The sequence below is a fragment of the Cavia porcellus genome, unplaced genomic scaffold (assembly GCF_034190915.1).
Source record: "Cavia porcellus strain 051 isolate PalLab524CR breed Dunkin Hartley unplaced genomic scaffold, mCavPor4.1 scaffold_28, whole genome shotgun sequence".
NCBI lineage: Eukaryota > Metazoa > Chordata > Mammalia > Rodentia > Caviidae > Cavia > Cavia porcellus.
This window is the reverse complement of record NW_026947511.1, coordinates 42,941,459-42,966,326: the sequence shown is the minus strand read 5'-3', so window position 1 is coordinate 42,966,326 and position 24,868 is coordinate 42,941,459. Positions and strand designations below refer to the sequence as shown.

The 24,868-nt window shown below is 53.1% G+C and overlaps 1 protein-coding gene and 1 non-coding gene across 4 annotated transcripts in view; one reads left to right on the top strand and one right to left on the bottom strand.

The window, feature by feature from the left end:
- The window catches only part of Kif6 (kinesin family member 6), a 301,789-nt gene that overhangs the window by 5,238 nt on the left and 271,683 nt on the right, over positions 1–24,868 (bottom strand). For 2 of the 3 annotated variants that reach the window (XM_063238936.1, XM_003473663.5), the window contains 3 exons: positions 13,199–13,283; positions 12,059–12,194; positions 10,654–10,751 (listed from right to left, as the gene is read on the bottom strand). In XM_063238936.1, coding sequence (XP_063095006.1) covers positions 10,654–10,751; positions 12,059–12,194; positions 13,199–13,283 — 319 coding nt within the window. Of the gene's footprint in view, positions 1–4,015; positions 9,852–10,653; positions 10,752–12,058; positions 12,195–13,198; positions 13,284–24,868 lie in introns of those variants that run through there. The other variant, XM_013156868.3, reaches the window with a different exon arrangement.
- Positions 2,793–2,933, top strand: LOC111757977 (small nucleolar RNA SNORA2/SNORA34 family). Its single transcript, XR_002792230.1, has one exon. It is a non-coding gene; the product is annotated as a small nucleolar RNA SNORA2/SNORA34 family (small nucleolar RNA).

Here is a 24,868-nt window from a genome sequence, read left to right as displayed (position 1 = left end):
AGAACAAAAACTCGACTGAATGTGTTCAAAGCAGATTAGCCCCTGTGAGGACAGGATCTCCGGTATTGAAGACAGGCTTGCAGTTAGTGACCAGGAAAAGAAAGATTTCTCAAAACTAGCAAGGGGACGTGAGAAATCAACCCAGCAGCTGCTACATGAGGCCAAGAAGAATAACTTCAGATTATCTGGAGTCAATGAACAAGCAGGAGATATCACAAGTGACATTAAAAACACGTTCACAGGGCTGGGGTTTGGCTCAGTGGCATAAGTGCCTGCCTGGCAAGCAAGCGTGAGGTCATGAGTTCAATCCCTGGTACCATAACAAACCAAACCAACCAAAAAACCAAAAAAACACCAACATGTTCACAGACATTGTGACAGAAAACTTGCCTGCTAAAGACGAATTTGACATACAAATATGTGAGACATATAGAACTCCAATTAGCAGTGATAAAAAAAACTCTGTCCATGCACATCATAGTCAAGATTCCAGAAAGTCAAGACAAGAATAGAATTTTAAAAGCTGTTAGGGAAAAGAAACAAATCACTTATAAGGGAAAGCCCATCAGAACCACAGCTGACTTCTCAGCACAAACACTCAAGTCAAGGAGAACTTAGAGTGAAGTACTCCAAGTTCCAAAGGAAAACAACTTTCAATACAGACTGATGTGCCCTACAAAACTATCTTTCAGACTTGCTGGAGAAATAAGATACTTCCATGACAAAGAACATCTGAGGAAATTTACCACCAGAAAACCAGCACCCCAAAATGTTCTGAAGGACACTCCAGAAAGAGATAATAAGGGCTCCAGCTCCATGAACCCCAACAGAAGGAACCCACCAGGAGGGGCAAACAATTAGAAGGGAAAAAGAAAAAAAAAGGGGGGGGGACCAATAATAGGAAAATAATATGACAAGGCTAAGCCAACACTTTGCAGTTACAACCCTCGATGTTAATGGTCTCAATTCACCAGTCAAAAGACACAGACTGGCAGAGTGGATCAAGAAGCAAGTTCCAACAATATGCTGCATATAAGAAACACATTTAATCTAAAGAGAAACTAATGGACTGAAAGTTAAAGGATGGAAAATAATACTCCATGCGATAGGAATCCAGAAAAAAAGCAGAACTTGCTATTCTATTTGCAGATAAAGTGAATTTCAAGCCATGACTGATTAAGAGAGATAAAGAAGGTCACTACATCCTGACAGAACAATCCAAGAGGAAGAGATAATAATTATAAATATATATGTAAGCAATATCAGTGCACCCAGTTATATAAAACATTTTTTAATGAACATGAAAAATCAAATAAGCCTTAATACAATTGTATTGGGAGACCTCAATACCCCACTGTCACAAAAAGACATCAACTAGACAATCAATAATGAAATATTAGCACTAAATCAAGCTTTTGAGCAAATGGACTCAGTCGATGTCTGTAATGTTCTGTCCTACTATATTAGAATACACATTCTTCTCACCTGCACACGGGACATTCTCCAAACAGACCATACACTGGTTCATAGAACATGCTTAAGTAAATGTAATGGAACTGAAATGATCCCGTGCATACTATCAGACCACAGTGCAATGAAATTGGAAATCCATGGCAGAGAAACCACATGAACTTCATCAGCACATGGAAATTAAACAGCACCCTACTGAACAATCAGTGAGTCTCAGAGGAAATTAAAGAAGAAATGAGACAGTTTTTACAGTTGAATGATAATGACAGTGTAACATACGGAACTTGTGGGACACAATGAAAGCAGTCTAGAGAGGGAAATTTATAGCAGTAAATGCCCATAACAGGAAAAGAGAGCAAGTGCATATAAACAACTCAATGCTGAACCTTAAACTTCTCAAAAAAGAAGAGCAGGCTAAGCCAAAAGCTCCTACAAAGAGGAAACTATAAGGATCAGAGCAGAGATTCACACACTGGAGACAAAAAACAATACAAAGAATCAGTGAATCAAAGAGTTGGTTCTTTGAAAGATTAAATAAAGTTGGCAAACCCTTGATCAACCTTATTAAAAAAAGGAAAGAAAAGTCTCAGATCTATGCGATTAGGAATGAAAAGGGGGAAATTACAAGAGACCCTGTAGAAACCCAGAGAATCTTTTCCCCTACTTTGAAAACTTGTATTCTAATAAGATGGAAAATGCAGAAGAAATGGACAGATTTCTAGATACACAGGAAGTACTAAAGCTAAATCAAGAAGACATAAAAATCCTAACTAACCCAATATCAATAAATGAAATTAAAGATATAATTAAAAACCTATCAACAAAGAAAAACCCAGGCCCTCATGGATTCACTGCTGAATTCTACAAGGAATTTAGTGAAGACCTAACATCATTACTTCTCAAACTCTCTAATGAAATGGGAAGGGAAGCGATACTCCCAAATTCATTCCTGGAAGCAAGCATTATTCTGAATTCAAAACTAGAGAAGAGCTGAGGATTTAGCTCAGGGGCATAAGTGCCTGCCTGGCAAGCACAAGGTCGTGAGTTCAATCCTCAGTACAAACAAAACAACAACAACAACAACAACAACAAAAAAACCCAAAAACAAATAAAAACCCCAAAAAACAAACTAGAGAAAGACCCAGCTAAGAAAGAGAATTATAGGCCAATCTCCCTAATTAACATTGATGCAAAAATCCTCAATATTGGCGTGTAGATTGCAGCAAATCATCAAGATTGCACATCCTGATAAATAGGATTCATTCCAGGGATGCAGGGATGGTTCAACACACATAAATCCATAAATGTAATACATAATATTTCTGGCCCTGAATTAAGGCTGGCAGCTTCCTGATGTTGTTGATTTCAAGCAGGAGCCTAAAGAGATGTCTTTCTATGATCTGTTGGCCATTTCAGAACTTAGGCAGTGAAATAAATGGTCAATTCATTAGAAAGAAACAGCTTAAAGCAACCCCCCCCCACCCCTGTGAGCAGCTGTAAGCGTGGCAGGCTCCTGTGGCCAGGACAGGAGTCACCAGCGTTCACTGGGACCTGCGCCATGCCAGGATCTGGAGCGCCAGGAAACCAAGCAACCCCTCCCCCACTGCCTGTTTTTTTTTTTTTTTTTTGTTGGACTCCAATATGCATGAAAGTGTGGATAGCTGTTTTGAAGAGAATGAGAGACTCTATGACAGCCACTAGTGACTTCCCTGTTGTCTGGTTTTGGAGACCTAAAACATCTTCCTCATTCTGTTCAGATCAGTTTTATACTATGTTGTTTTGTATGAATTCTCTGTATGCGAAGACATGGACAACTATTTGGAAGAAAACAAGGGATAATATGATAGACAGTGAAGATCTCAGGTTGTCTAGCTTTGAAATTTATATCTGTTACATTGCTTTCTGTTTTTGTTTTTTTTTTTATCAGTACCGGGGATCGAACTCACGACTGCCTGCTTGCAAGGCAGGCGCTTATGCCGCTGAGCTAAATCCCCAGCCCCTACATTGCTTTCTTATGTCCTGTTTTGTTGTGCTTAATTTTATTCCCTTTAAAATAAAAATTAAAAAAAATAAAAAAGCACATAATATTAACAGAGCCAAGTACAATACCATATGATAATCTCAATAGATGCAGAAAAAGCTTTGACAATGTCCACGACCTTTTCATGATGAAAATCCTACAGAAAATTGGAATACATGGTCTTTATTTCAATCTGATAAAAACTATTTATGACTAACCAACAGCATCATACTAAATGTACAAAAACTGAAAGATTTTATTCTAAAATCAGGAACAAGACAAGGATGTCCACTGTCTCCATTCTTATTTAACATAGTCCTGAAACCTTTAGCCAGAGCAACTAGACAAGAGAAAAAAAATAAAAGGAACAAAGATAGGAAAGGAAGAAGCTAAATTATTATTATTTGCAGATGACACGATACTCTGCTTAGAAGACCCTAAAAACGCCCCCAAAAAGACTTTTAGATTTAATGAGAAAATTTACTAGTGTAACTGGTTGTAAACACTCAAAAATCAATAGCCTTCTTACATATAAATAACAAACTCACTGAGAGAGATATCAGGGAAATAATACATTTTATAATAGCATCCAAAAAATGAAATACTTAGGGATCAATCTAATGAAAGATGTAAAAGAGCTTACAGTACTCTGAAAAAGGAGATTGAAGAGGATATTAGAAAATGGAGAGACATCCATGCTCTTTGGGCAGGAAGAACCAATATGGTGAAAAAGGCCCTATCTCCAAAACTGTCATACAGATTCAATGCAATCCCAATCAAAATTCCAATAGCATATATCACAGTCCTAAAATTTATTTGGAATCAGAAGAGATCTAGAATAGCAAAGGCAATCCTCGGCAAGAAAAACAAGACAGGAGGCATCACAATCCTTGAATCAAAATTATACTATAAAGCTACTGTGGTAAAAACAGTGTGGTACTGGCAAAAATGGACCTAAAGATCAATGGAATAGATTAGAAGATGCAGAAATAACTGCAGACACACTAAGCTACCTTACCTTTGACAAAGGTACCAAACATATTCCCTGGAAGAAAGACAGCCTCTTTAATTAATGGTATTGGAAACACTGGCTTTTCACATGTCAAAGATTAAAACTGGACCCACATCTTTTACCATATACTAAGCTAAAATCAGAATAGATTAAAGATCTTAATATCAAAACAGAAACATTAAATCTGCTGGAGTAGGTAAAACTCTTGAAGACACTGGTGTAGGCAAAGACTTTATGAATAAAACCCAGAGTACACAGAACTTATCACAAGAATCAACAAATGGGATCGCATCCTACTGACAAGTTTTGCACAGCAAGAGAAATCATCAACAAAAGTGAAGACAGAACCCACAACGTGGTAGATGTTTGCCAGCCGTTCCTCAGATAAAGGATTATTATCAAGAATGTATAAAGAACTCAAAAAATTCAGTCCTCCCAGATTTAAAAACCCAATCCAAAAATGAGCATCTGAGATGAACACGCATTTCTCAGATGAAGAAATATGAACAGCAAATAAATATGTGAAAAAATGTTCAACAGCACCGGTCACTCGAGAGAATGGCTAGTATTAAGAAATCAACCAGTAACAAATGCTGGAGGGGCTGTGGGGGGAAAGGAACCCTTCTCCACTGTTGGTGGGAGTGCAGGCTGGTGCAACCACTATGGAAATTAGTGGAGAGTCCTCAAAAAAACCTAGAATTGGAGGTCCCATTTGACCAAGCTATTCCCTTTCTGGGCACCGTCTCCCCAAATGAAAAACATCATACCAGAATGATGTATGTGCACCCCTGTTTATACCAACATGGTTAATAACAGCCACATCTTGGCAACAATCTAAATGCCCATTGGCAGAGCAATGGGCCAAAAAAGATGTGGTATTTCTATATAATGGAATACTATTCAGCCATAAATCATGATAAAGTGGATATTTTTATAGGTAAATGGATGTGCCTTGAGGACATACTTCTCAGTGAAATAAACATGTCATACGTGAATAAACACCATATTGTTTCATTAGCATGATAAGAAAAAACATGTATTTTGTCCCAGAGAAAATGCCTTTAGCTAAGCAACGACTCAGGCCACACCTGCCTTCACTCTAACCCACTGCGCGCCATTTCCAGTTGACTCTCGGCTGTCTTAAGAAATGCTGGATGTGCCGTACGGTTTGGGGTTTTGCGTGTGGATATCCAGGTGCTCCAGTATATTTATTGAGGGTGCAGTCTTTTCTCCACTTAATTGCTTTTGCATCTTTGCCAGAAATCAATTGTCTGTTACGTGATATCTATTTTGGGACTTTAAATTGGTACTCTGGAGTTTGTCTACCTTGATATCAAGGCCGTTTTGTCATGATTGCCGTAACTCTGGGATCAGTCATGGGCTTGGGGAGGGTTGGAGCTCTAATTCTGTTCCTTTATCAAAGTTGTTTAGACTAATTCTGAGGCTTTTCTATTTTTCCAGAAATGTAAGAATCAAAATGTTAATCTATATGAAAAATGATGTTGGCAATTTGATAGGGGGTTGTCTTCTGATCTTTATTTTCTTCTATTCATTTTTGGTTTTGTTCTGTCTCTTATTTCTAATTTCTCAAGGACAGATATGAGGGTATTTCCACACTTTATTTTTTCTCTAATAAATGTACTTGGTGTTAAAAAAAAAAGAAGAAAAGGAATAGAAGTCAGAGCGTGGTGTCCACCTGTCTGTCTCCTTTCTGTCTGTGTTTGCCTGTCTGTCTGCATGTCTGCCTTTCCGTCTGTCTAGCTGCCTGTCTGTGCGCCTTCCTGTCTATCCGTCCATCTAAACACAGCAGGAAGGTGGTGTCAGCCTCTGTCCTGTGTCCTCCAAGAGGGAGGGCAGGTGGGAAGCCTCACTGGGAACCGAGTCATCTGTGCTGCACCTGAGCCCCAAGGTGATGGTAATCAGGGGCAGTGTCTGGGGGCTGATTTGGCCGTGGCGACACAGCCTTTGGGAAGGGCTGGAGTGACCTTGGAGACGGCAGAGAGCGCCCTGCCTCTTCCGCCTGCTCCTGGAGCTGCCAGCTCCTGCCCTTGGAGCTGAGGGCTGGGGAGAGAAGCGTTTGCTGGGAATGAAGAGGCTGAATGTGAGCGCAGGCAGGACACAGAGCCAGGAGCGAGCGCCGTTTCCACGCTGACTTCTGCTGTGGGGCGCAGGTTTGGCTGCTGAAGCTGAAAAGCCCCCGTCCGCGTGCCAGCACCGTGCACCGGTCCTTTGCGCGGCAGGCAGAGGGTGTCACCGGGCCGGGACCCAGGTGCCTCCCGGTGTGGAGAGAATCTGCTTGGTGGTGGGACAGAGCTCGAGGCAGCTCTGTGATGCCTCGGAGCTTAGGCACCGCTCGCTCCGCACCCCAAGGAGGCCCGGTGGGCTCCCAGGGGCACTGCTGCCCGCAGCCTCAGCCCTGTGGGCCGAGTGGAGTGGCACCTGGCAGCAGGTGGTAAGGACGCGGCACTCATGCTAAGCTGCGCTGTCCTCGCTCTGGGATGGTCCCACGTGGGGGCCAGCTCAGAGCTGGACGAGGCCCAGGAGATGGCCCATCAGACGTCCTTTCACAGGTGGGGACATCGGGCCAGGCTGAGAGGTGGGCCCTGTGAGAGACAGGTGAGCTGGCTTTGCCAAGTCCTCCCCGCAGGTCACCACCTGTGTCCCCAGGTCCCCAGTTCCAGCCTGCTGCCCCCTTCCATCTCGGCTATGCACACATGCAGGGCCCCTGACCCTGGGCTCAGAGCTGTGGGTCAGACAAACAGGAGGGGAAACCAGAAGACCCCACCTGTCATCTCCTAGCAGGGCGGGCACTGTCCCCTGGACTCAGAGAGAGAGGCCCCTGCTCTGTGCTGGATCTTTGAGGGCTGTGGCAGGACCGGAGGCCGCCACAAGGTGGCAGGCCCTGCCTGCTGGTTTTTGGAGAGCAGTGACTGTTTCTCAGGATTCCTGGTGGTCCCTGGGGCAGCAGGTCTGGAGAGGGGAGCAGGGAGGTGCTCCCCCCGAAGGTGCCTCGGTTCCAGCTGAGAAGGCCAAGGTCAGGTGGGAATCCGTGACTCATGAGCTCAGTGTGTAGCGGTGGGGACCTTTTCAGATTGCGGGGCAGTTCACAGCTGCCAACCTGCTGAGGACTAGAAGCTGGCAGATGAGAAAGTGGAATGGACCCGGGAGGGCAGAAAGTGTGGCTGCCACGGGGCAGATGGAGACATCCCGCATGCTCGGAGCTTCCTGGAGAGCCTGGGCAGGGAGGCACCGTGACCTCTGCCTTCCCATGACACCGAATGCCCTTTCACTGATGTCCTTCTGGAGGGGGAGCATGTCAGCTGTGGAATGAATTATCACCTCTTGGTGCAGCGCTGCTGAGGGGGAGGCCCCTGGCTGCCCAGCCGAGTGTCCCTGTGGCCTCTGGGGGCCCTGTGTCTGTGTCAGCAACCAATGGCCTGGAGTTCAGGCGGAAGCAGTCATGGGCCCGACTGTTCACCTGCTCACAGGGTGGCAGTGTTGGGGGACCCCGTGCATCTTACAGATGAGGCGAGGGACCTCAGTGTGAGAAGCTTCTGGCCCAAGGCCACGCTGTGGGAAGAGCCATGTCCAGCACCATGCACCGCAGCCTTCTCTGTGGTGTGCGTGAGGTTGGCCCAGGAGGGGCCCCACCCTGGGAGCAGCGGGAAGCTGACCCTGGGTGTCTCAGGAGTGCCTGGGCCTCAGGGCCTTGGACCTGTTCCGAGGCAGCTGCATGGACACACGGCCACCCTGGCTCGTGGGACAGGGACATGGGAAGGCTGCATGGGAGGAGGAGACAGAGGTGGGAGGAAGGTGCGAGGGAGAGAAGGGACAGAGGAGAGGCAGGGAGCGGGTGGGAGGAGGTGAAAGAGCCATCACATGTGGGGCTTGGGCCCTGGATGTCACTGTGAGGGCTTTATGTTATTAGCAACGCTGTTAAAACAGTCTCTCCTTTGCGGGGCTCAGTTTCCCTGTTGGAGGGGGCTGAGCTTGGCATTGCCCCTCTGCGGTGGTGAGGGTCACGTGTGGGAGTCCCGCTGCCCAGGCCTTTGGAGGAGGAGGGGGCCTGCGAGGGGGCCTGGTGGGCTCAGTGCTACCTCCTTGTTTTAATCAGCTGCGAGTCCCCAGTGCAGAGTGCTGAGCCCCTGGTCCCACAGTTATCTGCCATCTGTGTCCCAGTGGCCAAGGGGTGGTTAGGCTCTTTCCCTCCGCGGAGTGAAATAACTCAGTTATTTCCTAACTGTTGACCTCACCCCCCGCGGTGTTTGCAGTCAGTGCTTTGCAGATGTGAGTTTGCAGGTATTGTGCCTGCTCTGCAGCTATGTTCTCCCTTCTCCTTTGCGTCCTTCCTGTCTCTTTCTTGTGGTCCCGGGGACTGAACCCAGGGCCGCTGCACTGAGCTGTAAACATCCCCGGCCCTTTTTAATTTTGAGACGGGTTTTCACGAAGTCACCAAACTGCCCGGGCTGGGCTTGAACCGCAGTCCTGCTGCATGGGAGTACTGGGATTTCAGGCCTGCACTACCAATCCCAGGTCGCCTTTCCTTTCTTTAACAAAGCAGCATCTAAAATGTAAATGAAGTCTAACTGATCAGTTCTTTTCTCTATGAATGGATACTGCTATTTAAGGCACCCCCTGAGCCAAACAGAACACAGGGCCGCTGGCTCCCTGGGCTGAGAAGGACCCCCGGGCTGTGTTTCTGGCCCGGCAAGCAAGGTGGCACCGCGGGAGTTGCTGCCTGGCGCGAGGGCTCCGCGGCGGGCCTGTCCTGCTCTGGATGAGCCTTCTTTGGTGTCTGTAAGTTACAGAAGTTTCAGGTTTGCACACACCTTGCGGCTCACTGTTGCACATTTCTGTGTGGTGATGCGGGCTCGTTGGCTCTCTGAGGCCCCTTCACTAGGCTCCTCTTCATTTCCACGCGGAGTCTTTCTCTGTTCCCACCCAGCGCACAGGACACCTGGCGGTCACGGCTCCTCTGACAGCTCCTGGCTGTAGCACTCGGGCTCCTGGATCCTGACGACCTTGTGAGTCTGGGGGAGGGCTGGCTGGGACCTGGCCAAGGTTCTCTTCCTGCCTCGCCTGGGGCGATCGGCTCAGAGCATCTCCTGCATCCAAGGGGAGCCCAGTGCGGGTTCCTCACCTCGCAGTTGGGACGCCATTGGCGCCTCTGTGCTTTCAAGACTCTGCTGCATGCTTCCAAGGTGAGGCCTCAGCAGGCCTTCAAAGCTGAGGGCCAGGTGGCTCTGGGGTGGCAGACAGAGACAGTCGCCTTACTTGTGCAGCCGTGGCCTCTCTTCTGGCTGCTCCTGGCCCAACGGATGGAGGTGGCAGGGGCATGTAGCATGGGCTCTAGCAGCAAGAGACAGAGCGTGGGGTGGGAAGCAGACATCTATTATTTGGGCAGACAGCGCTGGCCTGTCTTCACGTGGCATCGTAGGAGGCTGCCCGTTTATCTCCTGCATCCTCACCAAGACACAGTTGATGTCTGCACCCCTCTGGCTGGTCTCCCCCAGCCCCCTTCTGTCCCCCTGCCAGTTGTGCTCCTGTTAGGGCAGGACTAGAACCTCCGGTCTCTTGTCACCATGGTGGGGGTCTCAGTTACTTTTTCTTGAGTTGAAGGGGGAAAGGTTTGCTTAGCTCATAGTGTGTATTGGTTTCAGTCTGTGGCCGGCTGGCTCCAAGGCAGGTGGCTCGACACAGGAGCATTGCAGAGGAGACACAGCCCATGGCAGGCAGAGGCAGCAAAAGCAAGCAAGCCCCTGCTGCGTGAACTAGCAGAGAGCCTCTTCCTGCCCCTTATATTGTCCCTTAGGACGGGTGACACTCACCCTCCTGCTCCTAGCATTGTGCCATGTATCAGTCACATACAAGATCCAGCCACTTGTGAAGAAGCCCCACCTACGACTGCATGAGGCTTTGGGAGGACAGTGAGACACAGCCGTAACACGGGGTCTCCGGGCTGTCACAGCAGGGACTGAAAGGAGTTCCCTGAGCAACCTCGCAAGCTGCCTGCCTGCATATCTGTGGCCAAGTAACAGCCAGGGCAAGGCCTGCTCCAGGAGGGCAGAGCCTCAGAGGACACAGAGCAGCAAGGACGGGGTGAGGGGAGAGGAAGGGAGCTTTCTCTGGGTCCCCAGACTTCTCTCCTTACCTTCGGTTAGCCAGGAGCTGGGTCCAGTCCGGCTGGGGCTCGGTGGTCGGGGGAAAAAGCTTCCCTGGACCCAGTGGATCCGCGGCTGGAGAACGCACCTGGTGGGCCGGGGAAGAGAGTTAGCCCGAGTCTAATGACACAGGAAGACGTTCCGATGTAAGGAGGAAAAGCCAGTTATAAAAGCAGGCACGTACAAGGTATATGGCAAAACAGAAATCCAGACACATTTATGATTCTACTGTCAGGTTTCAAAATATCATCTTTGGGTGGTAGTATTACAGGGCAGCTTTGATTTATTCTTTGTGCTTTTCTGTGTTTTCTAAGTTTTCTGAATTGAGCTAGTTACTAATTTTTGTAGATAATGGTTTGTGATGTCACCTGACAGTGCTCCAGAAATCCCTTCTGGTTTCACATACCCTCACCCACAGCTCGTCTCCTAGTAACACTGAGCTCCCATGCAGGGCACAGCCCTGCCACGGGGCGCTGGGAAGCCCGTGTGTGTTTGGGGGGCCGGGTGGCACTGCTTCCATCACTGCCAAGCCATGTCTTGGTGGGATGCCTGGTGACCCTCAAGGAGCCTTGAGCTCGGGAAGCTTGTGAGTGGCCTGGGAACCTAGTAGGTGACTCCCACTTGCTTCCCGACCGCCTGGGGAGCTTCCACAGGGAAGTCTCTCCCCGTGAGCTCCGAGGCTTCCCGCCTCAGCTCCCTCCGGATGCACTGCTAGCTCAGGCTGTGGAACTACTCAGCAGCAACACAGAGCCCGTGCCCTGCAGGAGGACGTCACCTCTGCAGGAGGATGTCAGGCCATCCCCGTTGCTGTCATCTGACCCCTGTTGTTTCAGTGACATCCAAGGACGGGGGCACTGGAGCTGACATCCTCAGACCTAACTACTCAAGAACAGTTTGGTTAAATTCATTAAAATAAATTCCTACGATGGAATGGTAACAGACTGGAACAATCTAGAATAATGACATGAAAAACAGCCCTTCTAAACAGGCAAAAATAAGCTGTTTGTGATACTTGAAGATCAGTATGATTCTGTCTTTTTATAAGACATATTGATAGATATGCAGAGAGAGAAACATAAAACAATGCAAACCAACATGCTAATACTGGTCTTCTGGCAGTGGGTGGTTTAAAGTGAGAAAAATCATTTTTACTTTCCTTCTTTGTGTTTTCTAAAATTCTTATGATTAAATTCCTACCCACGAGGCTCTGCAACAGGGAAAGCAGTAAATGTCAGGGTGTGATCCCTGAGCGGTGGGAGCTCAGCCCTAGACTTGGGGAGCCGCCTCCTCCAGCCTGAGCCTGGGCCCAGAGCTGGTGGGTTGGGGCTGGAGCCCCCGTCTCCCTCTGTCTCCTGACGGCCCCTCCGCGGCTGCCCTGGCGTCCCCACACCATACCTGCAGGCTGCTGGCCTCTGCTGCCCACCAGGCTTCGAATTCTCTCTGCAGCTTGACCTTGGCTTTGTCCATGAGCAGCTGCAGGTGCTCGATCTCCACCTTCAGGGCTTTGAGGCGTGTGAACATTGTTTTGTACCTGCAGCGGGATCAGAGAAGAGGTAGTGCCTGCCATCTTGTGGGTCAGTACCCAGAAGCGGGGCTGTAAATACGTGGGGTTCTTTTTGGCTGAGCAGCCAGGCAGGGCCGCCCAGGCACCAAGGGCCAAGGCCAGATGTGCCCCAGGCTCGGCCGAGCGAGGCATGTTTATCCAGGGGCTCCATGAGATGGAGACAATATGAGCCCCCTTTCCCTGAGTGCTTAGTTGGTCAGGCCGGGACCCTGACTCCCTCGCTTCTCTTGGCAGTGAAGGAGACAGGACCATTCTCACCTCCCTAGCATGGATTCAGACCCTGGCCAGGGACTCTGTACCCAGCAATTGGAGACCGGATCTGAACCTGCTGTGGGGTCACGTTCCTTGGTCATCTTCATGATGAGAACCCAAAGTTAAGATGGGGTCATTTCGTTTTGAGAGAGGGTCGGGATCAGTATGTTGCCCATTCGGACCCTGCACCTCTGGGATCATGCATGGGGCTGGGGTTTAGGCAGAGGCAGCGTTTCCATGATACTCAGGAGGGGACTTGTGGTGTCCCCAGAACCTCTCCACAGTGCAGAGCTGGCAGACCCGCACTGCGCGGATAGATGCCCAAATGAAAAGCAAAGCGTGCCCGGGGTGCTGGGGGCATTCTGCAAAGCCACCTGCTCACAGCTCCTCACTCTGTAGCTAGAGTCGTGCCCTGGGCCCCTACGTGACCGTGTGCAGGTCCCATGTTCCCACGGCTCAGGCTGGGGGAAGCGCGAAGGCTGGGGTCGCGCTCTCCGCCTCCTCCAGGTGGCGGCAGCGCGCAAGGCTGGCCGCTCCGAGCCTGCGCGCGCGGGGTTGGGGGATTGGGCTCTGCACCCCGGGCCCCTGCGAGGCCCTGCCAGAAGGCAGTTCCCCTTTTTCCTGCTGTTTCAGGCCGGCCTGCGGGACCCACTTCCCCTCGGAGTCCCCGCCCTGAAGGCTCCAGGGGGCCGGCTATGCGGGGCGGGTAAGAGGGGCACCTCCTCTTCTCCTCCTCCAGCTGCAGCCGGAGCTGCTCCTCCTGTGGGTCTGGCCCCCGCGACGCGGTGCTGTTTTCCGAGAGTCCTGCCGAGGGAAGCAGAGGGAGGTGCGGCTTTAGGGCGGAGGGCAGCGTGGAGGCGCACCCCCGACGAGGCGGGCACCTTCGGGGGCCTCTGGGTGGCAGCACCTCGTCCTCTGCCCTGTCTTCGCCCCACCTCTCCCCTTCGCCTGACCCCAGTCACTCATTTTCTGCCAGTCCCAGCGGTGATGTCGCCCTCCTCTGGGAAGAGGGCTCTTTGCAGACCAAGACGTTAGCTCCCAAGCACCCCACGTCCTTTTGGGAAGCCAGGAGTTTTTGGCCTCCTGTGCCCCACGTCGTTTGCTTCCTCTAAGCTCTGGTTCGCCAGGCTGATCAGCCCAGGCCACATATCCAGGCCCAGACCAAGCCTCGGTCACAGGGTGGGTTACCCGGCAGTGACCAGCTGGTGGCCGCATCCTGGGTCACCCAGGAAGGTAGCCAGTGGATGCGGCTGGGCCTGTGGAACCATGTGCTCACCCTGTGTGCGAGCTCTGCCGGTCCCTGTACCCTGTGGCTTTTGCACTTTTCAGCTTGCTGGCACATCTGCCAAGTCCCAGCACCCTGCTTTTCACTCCATGGAGGGAGGGCCGAATGAGTCCTCCCTGCTCCGGTTCCCAGGGATTTATCTGCCCAACTCATGCGGCTACCTCTAGGGAAGACCTGCAGCCACAGCCTGGCTTGTTTGGTTGCATTTAAAAATGGATTGTGTGGATTTAGAAAATTTCTTCTAGCACCTTCCCGGCAAGTGGTCATCTGCTTTCTGCTCAAATACTTCCCAGGATGGGCGCTCACTACTTTGTGGGACAGTGCGTTTCCCTGTGGACAGCTCTATTCCAGCTGAGACCCTTCCCACTAAGTTCTCTTCTGCTGCTAGAGGCACCATAGCTCTGTTTCTTAATTTGATGGTCCTTTCAATATAGGAAGAAAACAACCACAAAGCACCACCTGTCTGGAGCTTGGCTCCCAGGCTGCTGGTATGGTTGATACATTGTGTTAACTAAGAGACTCAGCCCAGAGCCCAGGTTCTTTGCAAATATCCTCAGTGCTATACCCACCCTGGAGAGCTTGTGTGTGTGTGTGTGTGTGTGTGTGTGTGTGTGTGTGTGTGTGGCCTGTGTACAATAAAAGGGAGGAGAAGAGGCTTGCTCTGCCCCCTTTTGCTCTGGCTGCTGCCTGAGGTGTTGCCCCGATGCCAGGCCATCCTGCCTTGGAACCAGCTGGTAATGGCCTGAAACCTCCTCAAACAGTGAGCGAAATAAACCTTTCCTTCCTTCATTTTGGGTGTTGGGCGTTTTGTCCCAGCAAGGAGAGAAAAGTAACCAAGACACCAGCTCTGGCCACCTACTTGTCTGAGGTGCCAGTGACCTGGTTACTTTCTAGTTATCTTCACCTTAAAAGCTTGGACCTGGACCTCATATTCCACATACCTCTGAGAGGTGCTGGGTGGGGACAGACTCCTCTTAGCTTTTAGAGATTTAAATTCTGTATTTCTACAGCAAGTGAATAACAAAAACACTGGTTATTTACTGTGCACCTTCTATAAACAGGGTCAGGGCTAGGTCCTGTTATCTTCTTGCTATCCTCAAAGTACCTCTCGGGGAAGGTACTGACAGCTCACTGTAGTGGGATTTGTAGTCTGCAGTAAGCCATTATCCCATGGTCACACTAAGTGGCTACTAAGTGCTACTAAGTGGCAGGGCTGGGGGTGGTGCTCAGTGTTTACACCAGCAGCACCTCTCACCTGTTAAGCAGTGGTCAGTTTAAAAACCTTCATGCTTCTTGATAAGTGGCTGCCCGGATGCCTCCCATTCTAGTGGGACTGTCCTGACCCCAGGGGTGACGCTGCACGGTACTGGGGTGCAGCCTGCTAAGGGGGCCATGACCCGTAGTCTTCCCCTTTGGCAGTCACTGATCTTTGAGCTGTGCCTTGCAGGTCCCTAACTCATCACTAACTACGCTGATGGATCGGGATTCTGCCTGTGTCTCCCGTGGACCAGTTAACCTGTCTGAGCAAGGGTCTTACTTCATCAGCTAAGCAAGGGACACAGAGCTTGCAGGCTTCCCGGCTGATGACCACAGTGGCGTCAAGCTGGTGGAGCTGACTGCCGGTGCATGCACCCACAGCCCCCACAGGATACCCAGAGGGTGGGGACAGGGGTCCATCTGTTCTTGGACTCCCAGGCCTTGCTCGGATGCTCCCTGCCATGAGTTCTGCCTCTGAGGAAAGCCATGCACAGCACGCTGGAGGTGGTGTCTTAGCATCAGACTAATGTCGGCTGGGCTTTAAATGGACAGAATATTTCGTTTCCTAAAGTTTCAGAAATGGGTGCATCCATCTTCCAGCCTGCTTTAAAAAAAAAAAAAAGAAACATTCCAGCCGAGCTGTGAATGTTTTCACCCTTCTGGAGCCCGAGCCAAGGGCACTCCTGGGAAGATCAGGGAGCCCTGCTCTGGGCATCTGCTTCAGGGAGGGGAGGAGGGCTCTGCACTCCACAGCTGCCCAGTGTCATCATGTCAGTGTCATGGAAGTCCCTGCCTCGCCCCTGGCTGGAGTCATTTCCAGGTGTGCACTGCAGAGTCCGTGGCAGATGACGACCTGGTGGCAGGGGCCCTGGAAGTGTGTGGACCCTAGGGAGCCTGAAAGGGTGGTTACAAGAATGGGTAGGCCACGTCGGGGACTGTGTGTGTGTGGCCAGGTCCCAGGCGCTGGGCACCACAGTGTCCTCCTCACCAGGCCACGACAGGCCTTGTCCCCTCTGCATCATGGACAGGCACAGGGACAGGTGGCCTGTGCCCTGCCACAGAGCTGCCAGCCAGCAGGGCCAGGCTTTGAGCCCAGGTGTAGGCGCCCACTCACTTAGCAAATGTTCACTGTGCAGTACAAAGGAGGTGCCTGCCCCCATCTCTGGAGGAGCCTGGTGGGAAAGACAGACGCTAAACCACCACCACCACCAACAGCAAAAAAGAGGGGCTTGAAAGGGGCCATGATGAAGATGAAGCCGGTTGCAAATGTAGAGGTAGGGTGCAGTGTTGCCATGGTGGGTGCCCCATAGGGGCTGGGCTCCAGAGATCAGGGAACAGACTAGACAGTGGCAGGTGCAAAGGGCCTGCGGCAGGAGCTGCTTGGTTAGTAACAGTGAGAGGTACAGTGCGTCTGAGTGGCTATAAGGGAGCCAAGGACACCAAGGACCCTGAGGCCATAGCCCAGAGGTCCTGGTGGCAGTGCTAAGCACTCTGACCTTGACAGCATTGAGAGGCTGCAGGGTGGTGAGGAGAGGAACTGCTGACCTATTCCTTTGTGGCTAAGTCCAGCAGTTTTCTGCTGCCCGGGGCAAAGCTGCTCGAGAAGGAGGAACAGGCGCTGTGCGCTGGCGCCAGGGGCACTGCAAGCCTATTGAAAGGATCGGGGAAAGAGGCTGGGGCCAGGGACTCTGGGCAGCCAGAATGAGGCCATGACATCCCTCCGAGACAGGCGAGCAGCTGCCATGGCAACCCCGTGGCTGCTCCTGGAACGTGGCTTCCTCTGCAGGGGGACAGGGCTGGGTACTCCAAGGAAAGCAGACCAAAGTGACTGAGTACAAAGAAGGAGGGAGGGTGAGAGGCCAGGTGGACTCTGTAGGTCTCTGTCCCCCGGGGCGCTGGCCAGGGACAGTCCCTCTGGTCACCCCCAGGAGGCCCAGAGAGCCTTCCTTACGAGGCAGAATTCTAGCCAGGACCGCAGCCCTGGGGGCAGAGGCCCGAGAGATCTGTGAGGTCACACTGCTGGCTCCAAAGTGACACAAAGGCAGGAGAAAAGGGCTTCGTTTCGTTCCAGTGGCTGCAGATCTGAAGGTCACACAAGGAGGAAGCCCGAGCTGTCAAGCAGTGGCAGAAGTCTCAGGCCCGCAGGAAGCAGGTGGTGGGCTGACCTCAGCGCTGGGGACCAGCGGCACGGGGACAAGAGGGACTCTGGCTGGGAAGGTCAGCGGAGATGCAGCCCCCTCCCGCTGCCCACGATGCCAGTGGACAGGTCCCTTGCTCCTCTTCCACTGCCCCGTGCCCTCCCTCTTCCAGTTGTCCCGCCCTCTAAATGTGCGCCATCTAATTTCTTTGGTTCAATGGTTCTCAATGAGGGGCGCACATCAGGGTTTCTTATGGAGCTTGTAAGAATGCAGAGACAGTGGGCTGCCCCCTAATCCACCCCATTAGGATCCCCTGCAGACCCTGAGGCCTCCCCTTGCTGCTAATTGCTTGAGGCTTTGAGCCCCTTTCCTGCCCGGTTCTCCATGCAGGAGTTCCCGGGGCTGCGGATCCGCAGAGCTTCGGAGCGGATGGTGCTTGGGAGTGCACACGTCCCCAGGGCCCCTGCCCATCCTCTGGATTTTTGGGGGCACTGTGATCAGGGCTCTAGGAGCTCGAGGTTTGCAGAAAGGCATGTGGCCTCTGTGAGGCTGAAGGGCCTGCACGTGGCCCTTGAGGTGCTTGATGGAGCTGAGCAGTGGGTTCCGCAGAGGTGGCAGAGCTTTATGGGGGCCGGTGCTTCATACGTGCAACCTCACGTGGTCTTCAGACTCCTGCTCCAGGCTGGAAGGCGTCCAGGATCGAGTCGCTGGGAAGCACGGCTGGGTCAAGAACCTTGAAGCTGGTGCCTTTCTTACTGTCAGCGATGCTAGTAATGAAGGCCACCATGGGCAGCTGCCTCAAGTCCACAGTGCTTATCCTCAGCATTGGAAGGTCATGTTCTTTCCACCACTGTCTTTCAGATCTGCAGCTGGGGCTTTCCTGGGTGCTGGCCTGTGGGGACTGCCCTTTACTACCCAAATGTTCCTCTGGACATTTGCAACTCGCCTGCTGAGTGTGGGCAGCTGTTGGCCATGGGATACTCAGAACCAGCCTGCCCGTCAACTTGGCTGTATGATGGATGCTCATGGAGGCAATACTGAAATTCCAACCACATCCCAAATGAACAGGGCCCTGTGGGCTTCCGTAGAGCCAAGTTCATGGGTCCACCATGGCTGCCCTTCGGCCGGTGGGAGGAGATAGCTGTTATGTGGCTTCACCATGGCAGGCGAGACATCAGAGCTCGGAGGTGCCCCTACTGGTCACCTCAGCTATCCAACTAGTGATTCATTTGCTCAGTACCCACTCTGGGCCACCTTGGGCTGCAGCGTCTCAGGGAACCATAGGTCACTCAGCCTCTCCTTGCTTGAGAAGTTAGTGTCTCTCTTGCAGAGATTGACAGATTATCACAGTGGGCAGCAGCTGAGGGCAAGATTCCAGCTGCCCAATCACAGGATCTCCTGTGTGATGGCTCAAATTTATTGTCCACTGGAGCTGTCACGCGATGATGGGTGCTCAGCACCCCATCCATCTCTGTGTGGGTTCTGGGCAACCCCTCGGCTGCCCGTGGCATGCCTGGATGACATACGGCTGTGTCCGATCGTTACTGGGGTGCACTTGTCCCACCGCCACAGGGCCCACACTTGCTGCCATCCCATTCCTTGGGGCAGAGGGAAGCACTGGGCGTGCTGCAGTGTGGTCAGAACCACGCTGTCCCTGATCTGCAGAGCAAATGCAGGCCCAGGTAGCTGTGGGCCGTCCTGTTTCCCCCAGTGTGACTCCTCTCCATCTGAGCCACCCTGGGCCTCCCTGCCCACGTTGGCACCAGCGCTTGCTGTGTGTTCCCTCTGGGGTTCCCTGTGGAGGACAGAGAATGCACGGCCAGAGGGTTGGCACACACAGGGGCCACCCAGCAGTCTTGGAGTGTGTTCCATGCATGGGAAGGACATCATGGCCCATGATGTCTTGCTTGGGTGTGGCTTCATGGTCACCTCTGCTGAGATGGGGCTCTTGTCACACCTCTACAGTCCTTCCTGCTGGGTGTGCAGTCTGTATTTTTCCTGTTGGAGCCACTCGGAACCTGGCATGGTGATGGTGGCTGTGACCTCCAAGACCTCCTTCTTTTGCAGGCTCCCACCTCAGGGGCTGCCACCAGCTTCCCAGCCCACCGTGACCTCTCCCTCTCTGTGGGACCTGCTCGAGGTTCTGGGGCAGGGTTCCCGTCATGATCTGGTATCCTGCAGTTTGCCCTCCTGTCACTTTGGCCTTTCTGACCTGCGGTGACCTCGTGCCTCGGTCTCTGTGGCTTTCCAGAAAGAACTTGGTAGGAACCCCTGCACCCCTAGAGCCCCAGAGCTTTACTGAACCGGGCGCAGGCAGCGAGGCCTGTTCTCAGGCACACAGCTCTCAGTTCAGTCAGTTCCCTGAACTGGTTTACTTGGGAAATTTTGGGACTTTTGGGACCTGAGGACTCTAAACAAAGCTGTCTCTCTCTCCTTCTGGAATGTGTGGCCATCAATAGCCAATTTGCAAATCAGCCTTTTTGTTTGGCACTAATGTGTCACACACTGGAGTCAAAGTGAGCTGTGAGTCCACACAGGAGACCAGGGCAGCTCAGAAGTGGGGAGAGCTGGCCAGAGCACCACAAACCACAGCTGCTCACATCGCCCGCCCGGTGGGTGGGTGAGTGTTGGCTAGCAGGTCTGAGAGGGGGCTCCCACGATTTGTCCTGGGTGTGAACACACCCTGTCAGCTCTCATGAGCCGGGTGAGCCTGCCTGGGTGCATCACTAGGTCCTCCAGCACACCAGCCGAGACTGAGGGCCTCTTGAAAGATGGGAACGTTTGCTTTTTGTGCTGTCAAGGACTGAGCTCAGGGGCATCGGGCTGAGCTATGTCCCCAGCCTGGGGTTTTGACACCAGTTTTTGCCAAGTTGCTAAATTAACCAGGCTGGGGTTTAAGTCTGCTGTCCTGCCTCAGCCTCCTGGTGTGCTGGGATTACAGGCTCTAAGATCATTGTTAACAGGGTAACCTGGCGGGGAGTGGGATGTGGGGAGTAAGAATTCTGGACGTGGACCATGGACCTCAGGAACCTGGGCTATCTGAATGACGAACCCTTCACACCTCTGAACCGCCCTCTCCTGCCCCCTCCTCTCCTTTCCTCCACTCCCTGCTGCTCCCACCCTACAGGCTGCCTGGGGAGTCGTGGCCTTCCAATCTTCTCCATCTGCTCTGCTCAGCCTTCGAGGAGCATGAGGAGCACCCAGAGGGAAGGAGAAGGGAAGCCAGACATTTTGCTCCCGGACATCTCTGTGGGGGCCCGAGTAGGTCACATGGCTTGAGGCCCCCCCATCCGATGGCCGGGTGGTGCTTCCTGTTACCACCCCTGCGGTGCCGTGCCCTTCATGACACCTCTCTCAGCGCTCCTCCCTGCTGGGTCCCCTGCCTGGCCCCCCAAAGTGAGCTCCCCCGGCTGACCGCATGCACCCTGCTGACCCGACCCACGCAGGCGCAGAGTGGTAGCGCCTGTCTGAGTAACCTGCGTGTCCCAGAGACCTCTAGAGACCCATGAAAGGGTCCCAGTGGGGAAATGTCAGCCGTGGGCACCGTCAGGTCCAGAGGGCCCCAAACCTGCCACTGCAGCAGGGCTCAAAGGCGAGGTGAGGTGGGCTGCTGACCTCCTCCTGCCCTCTTCCATCTCCTTGGGAAGCCAGACCTCTAAAGGCTAAGGGGCAACTCAGGGAGTGGTGACTGTATTTTTCCCTCATGACAGCTGGCTTTAGCTGGAGTAAGGGACAGAAGTCTTATCTCTGAGTACAATTTGAGTTATTAAGGCTGCAGTTATAATCTAAAGGATTTTTTGTAGTAACAGTGAAGGGCCCACATGGTTATGGGGCTGCCCAGCTTGCAACTGGGTAGAGGAGGACCTGACCCCGTGGGGATGGATTTAGTTATATTTTTTGAGACTGGGTCCGGCCAGGTAGACCAGGCTGGCCTTGAACTCATGCCGACCCCCCTGCCTCAGCCTGTTGAGTGAGTGCTGGGCTGACAGGCCCTAGGGGATTTAAAGGGGACGTGGGAAAAACAGCTAAAAAGCTTGGTGAGCCCCCTGCACCACCCACCAGGGGACCGCGCTCAGGGCAACTAAGCCCCCCTCTAAGCCCCCCTCAGAGCCGGGCTCTCCGGGTTGGGAGCCTTTGGGTTGTCTGGGTTTTGCTTGTTTGACTGCTCCGTGACACTCAGTTACATGACTAGGGTGGCTGGGGTCAGGGTTTGTGTGTCTCCATCCTCAGCGGTCAGTGCTGGATCATCCCCAGTAGGTGTTCAGAGGCGCGGGTTGCACAGCTCCGGTCTCTTGCTCCTTTCCTCTTCCTCCCTCTCCCCGCAGCTCTGCCCTCAGGGGTCCCCCCACCATCGGGGGTTTCACAGACTCCTGGCTTCTGCAGCAGATTCTCAGGGTTTCCCCAACAGACATGGACACTTGCAAAACCCCGCTCCACGCTCCATGCACAGCGCAGCCATCAGCGGCGCCTGCGCAGGAGGAAGCCCGCTTGCCTGCGCTGATCGCCCCAGCCCCGCTCCTCGCCAGCTCCCTGGAGGAGGGTGGGGGAGGGGGAACCCACTGGCTCTGCGGGCCGCATGCGCAGAAGGTTCCTAGGAAACACCAGAGGCTTTCCGGGGCCTAGATTTACCAAGCACAAATGGGGATTTTTTAAATGCATTCTAAACTCGAAGATGCAGTGAGGAGGCTAGAATCTGGCCTACTGTATGTGTGGGTGGATGCCTAATTCATGCAGATTAGCACGTGTGACTTCTGTGTATTTGCAGGATGGAAAAATGGGATTAGTGAGTGGTAAGACCAGTCCCAAGGGACAGACAGCCCTTTCCTTGGCTCCATGGTCCTTCTGCCATCTCTCTCCCCTCTCTTTCTTTCCTTCTGCCTTTTCCTCCTCTTCCCTCTTCTCTTATCTCCTCTTCTTGCCTCTTTTCCTTTTCTTCCTCTTCCTCCTTTGAGAGAGCAGTTGCTATATAGTTCAGGCTGGCCTTGAACTCGCAGCAATCCTCCTGCCTCAGCCTCCCAGTGTTGGGATTATAGGCGTGACATGCCTGACTGGTGTTTCTTTTTTTTCTTCTTCTTTTTGGCACCGGGGATTGAACACATGACCTTGCACTTGCCAGGCAGGTGCTTGTGCCACTGAGCTAAATCCCCAGCCCCTGACTGGTGTTTCTGCAGGGAAGATCTGTCAGTGATGCCCATGGTGTGCAGTCCAGGTTAGCAGGATGTGGACTGTGGTGATTGCACTGGCTTTGCCCAGAGCCAGGGTCTGCTCCGTGGGGGAGGGGCTGTGCCCACCGCCTGGGTTTATTCCGTCCAGAGCCAGAGCTCACAGTGTTGGCTGAGCATCTGCTCTGCCTGTGACTTTGTCTCGGGTCACATTCTTATCCAGCCAGAGACTCAGACAAGCTCCACTGCGCAGATCCTCCCCTGCCTTTCATGAGTGAGGAAAGGAAGTTCAGGAAGGTTACAGGTCAAGGTCATAGGACTACATAAGGGGAGTCATGGTACAGGCTGAGCTCTTCTGGTTGTGAGGTGCTATGGTTAAATTTTTGTGTCAGCCTGACGGGGTACCCTGACGGCTGGAGAAATGCAATTCCTATGTGTTTCCCAGAGGATGTTTCTGGAAGGAACCAGAGGGTGGATTAGCAGAAGGGAGGACCCGCCCGCTCCCGTTGTGGATGGGAATCATCATCAGATCCTTGAGGGTCTGCGCCCGACAGCCCAGTGCAGAAGGGCAGATCTGCTCTTGCTTCTGCAGCTGGCGCAGGCTCTGCTCCTGCCCGCTTCCGGTTCGCAGATGAGGACTTCCACAGGGCTGCCCGAGTCTCAGACCTTCCGGTCTGCACTGGGACCACACGCAGGCCTCTTGGGGCCCAGCCGGCAGGCGGCAGACTGGAGCCCTCTCTGCCTGCTTCGCTGCGGAGTCCCACTAGATCCTCATAGCGCTCTGTCCATGTTGACCTTTGTCCTGTGGGCGCATGGCATGGGTGAGCCCCGCCTGCTGCACCATGTGAGGACCCCTCTCCTGCTCCAGGTGGTATCAGGGCTGGCACAGCCTCCTCTCCTGAGGCGTCTGGAAGGACCCAAGTGGATTCCTCTGCTGTCCCTTGGCCTGCACTTGCACCTGAGAGCCTGGCTGGGCACCTCGTCCCTGAGGCCGTGTTCACAGGCAGCTGTGGGCCTGAGCGGATTCAAGAGGCCACCGCCACAGGCCCCAGATGGCTACCGGAACTCTTCTGGAGCCCAGAGACGGCATCTCATTCCTGTGGGGACGCTGCTTCTGCCCTGGTCCACACTTCCGTCATTCGTGTCTGAGAGGACAAGGACTCCTCTCGTCCATTCAGGTCCTCATTGGTCGGTCTCCTCACGCGATTGGGTGTGCTGCCTGTGCGTCCCGAGGATGTCTGCCTTCTCAGCAGTGACACTGACTGTGGCACTTGGGGGTTGGGGAGGGTTGGACGGTCTTGTGCTCATTCAACAAGCGATCTGAGTGTCAGGTACGTCTCAGGAATGCTGGGCTGGCACTGGCTCCAACCACCCCATTTTACAGATCCCTGGAGCTGCCCGCCCACCTGTATGGCAGAAACATGCCTCCTGAGAGCTCAGAGATTCAGTCAGTGGGCGCCCATGAGGGGCCACTGGCTGGGCTTGGAGCTGGGGACTCCTCTGTCCTCTGGGTAGTGTGCGTGTGGGGACGTGGGATTGAATGCTGACCATTTAGAGGCCCACGCAGTGCTGTGGGGCCCAGGGGGAGCTGAGGTGGCTCTGGGGAAAGGAGGCTGGGCTAAACCCCCCAGGTCTGTGGGGAGGAAGAGGTGAGAGAATACAGGCAGCCGAGAGGCACTAAGACAGAACCTGTTCTGGTTTGAACCAGGTGGGCGAAACTCCAGGGGTCCTGCCAGCACGCCCCATCGTGGTCTCCAGGGCCCTGCAGGCCCCAGGGTCCCACAGAGCTGGTCTGGCGCAGGTCCCCACGGTCTGGGGAGGACGTGGGTGACAGTCTGGCCTGCAGCTGTCTGCAGAGTCTTGTCTCCGGGTGATCTCACCTAATGAGTGGGGGAGAGTTGTGAAGAGCAGCAGCCGCCACCAGGGGGCGCTGCAGGAGTTCCGTCTGCAGAGGCGCAGACAGGAGCCCAGTGCTGAAGCCCAGGCCAGCTCCCAGAGGCCAGCTCTCTGGACTCTTTCAGCCCTCAATAAGGCCCCTGCTGGAGAATTTTGGGGTCACTGCCCAATTTCAGGGGCGGGAATGCACAGCTGGGTCTCCCCAAACCCCACTGGGCACAGAGGTAACAGTGTTTCCGTTAGGGGGCTGTTTTTGTGGGGAGGCCTTTGCTCCGAGGTTAGCAAAGAGGCGGAGCCCCCGAGGCAGTGATGGGGAGACCCTGGGCGCCCTTGGAGCTGCCGGTCCTATGCGTGCTGTTGTCCTCTTCTCATTCATCGGTCACCCCTGCCCAGCCACAGGAGCGGACCCTGGGGTCGGAGGCTTTTGCGCTGGCGATGGGTCCAGGGGTCAGTGCAGGAATACAGAGCTGCTTTCCGACTTGCTCCTCAGGGGTGGTGACAGTCCCCTCCTCCCTGACAGGAGCGCAACAGCGGATGGGCCCACGTACCCCAGAGGCCCGGCATGCTGTGTGCGCTGGGTGGTCCACGTGGGCTTCCGGGCCAGTGCCAGGTCTGGCCCAGGAGGAGGTGAGTGCTCTCCTGGCCCAGGCC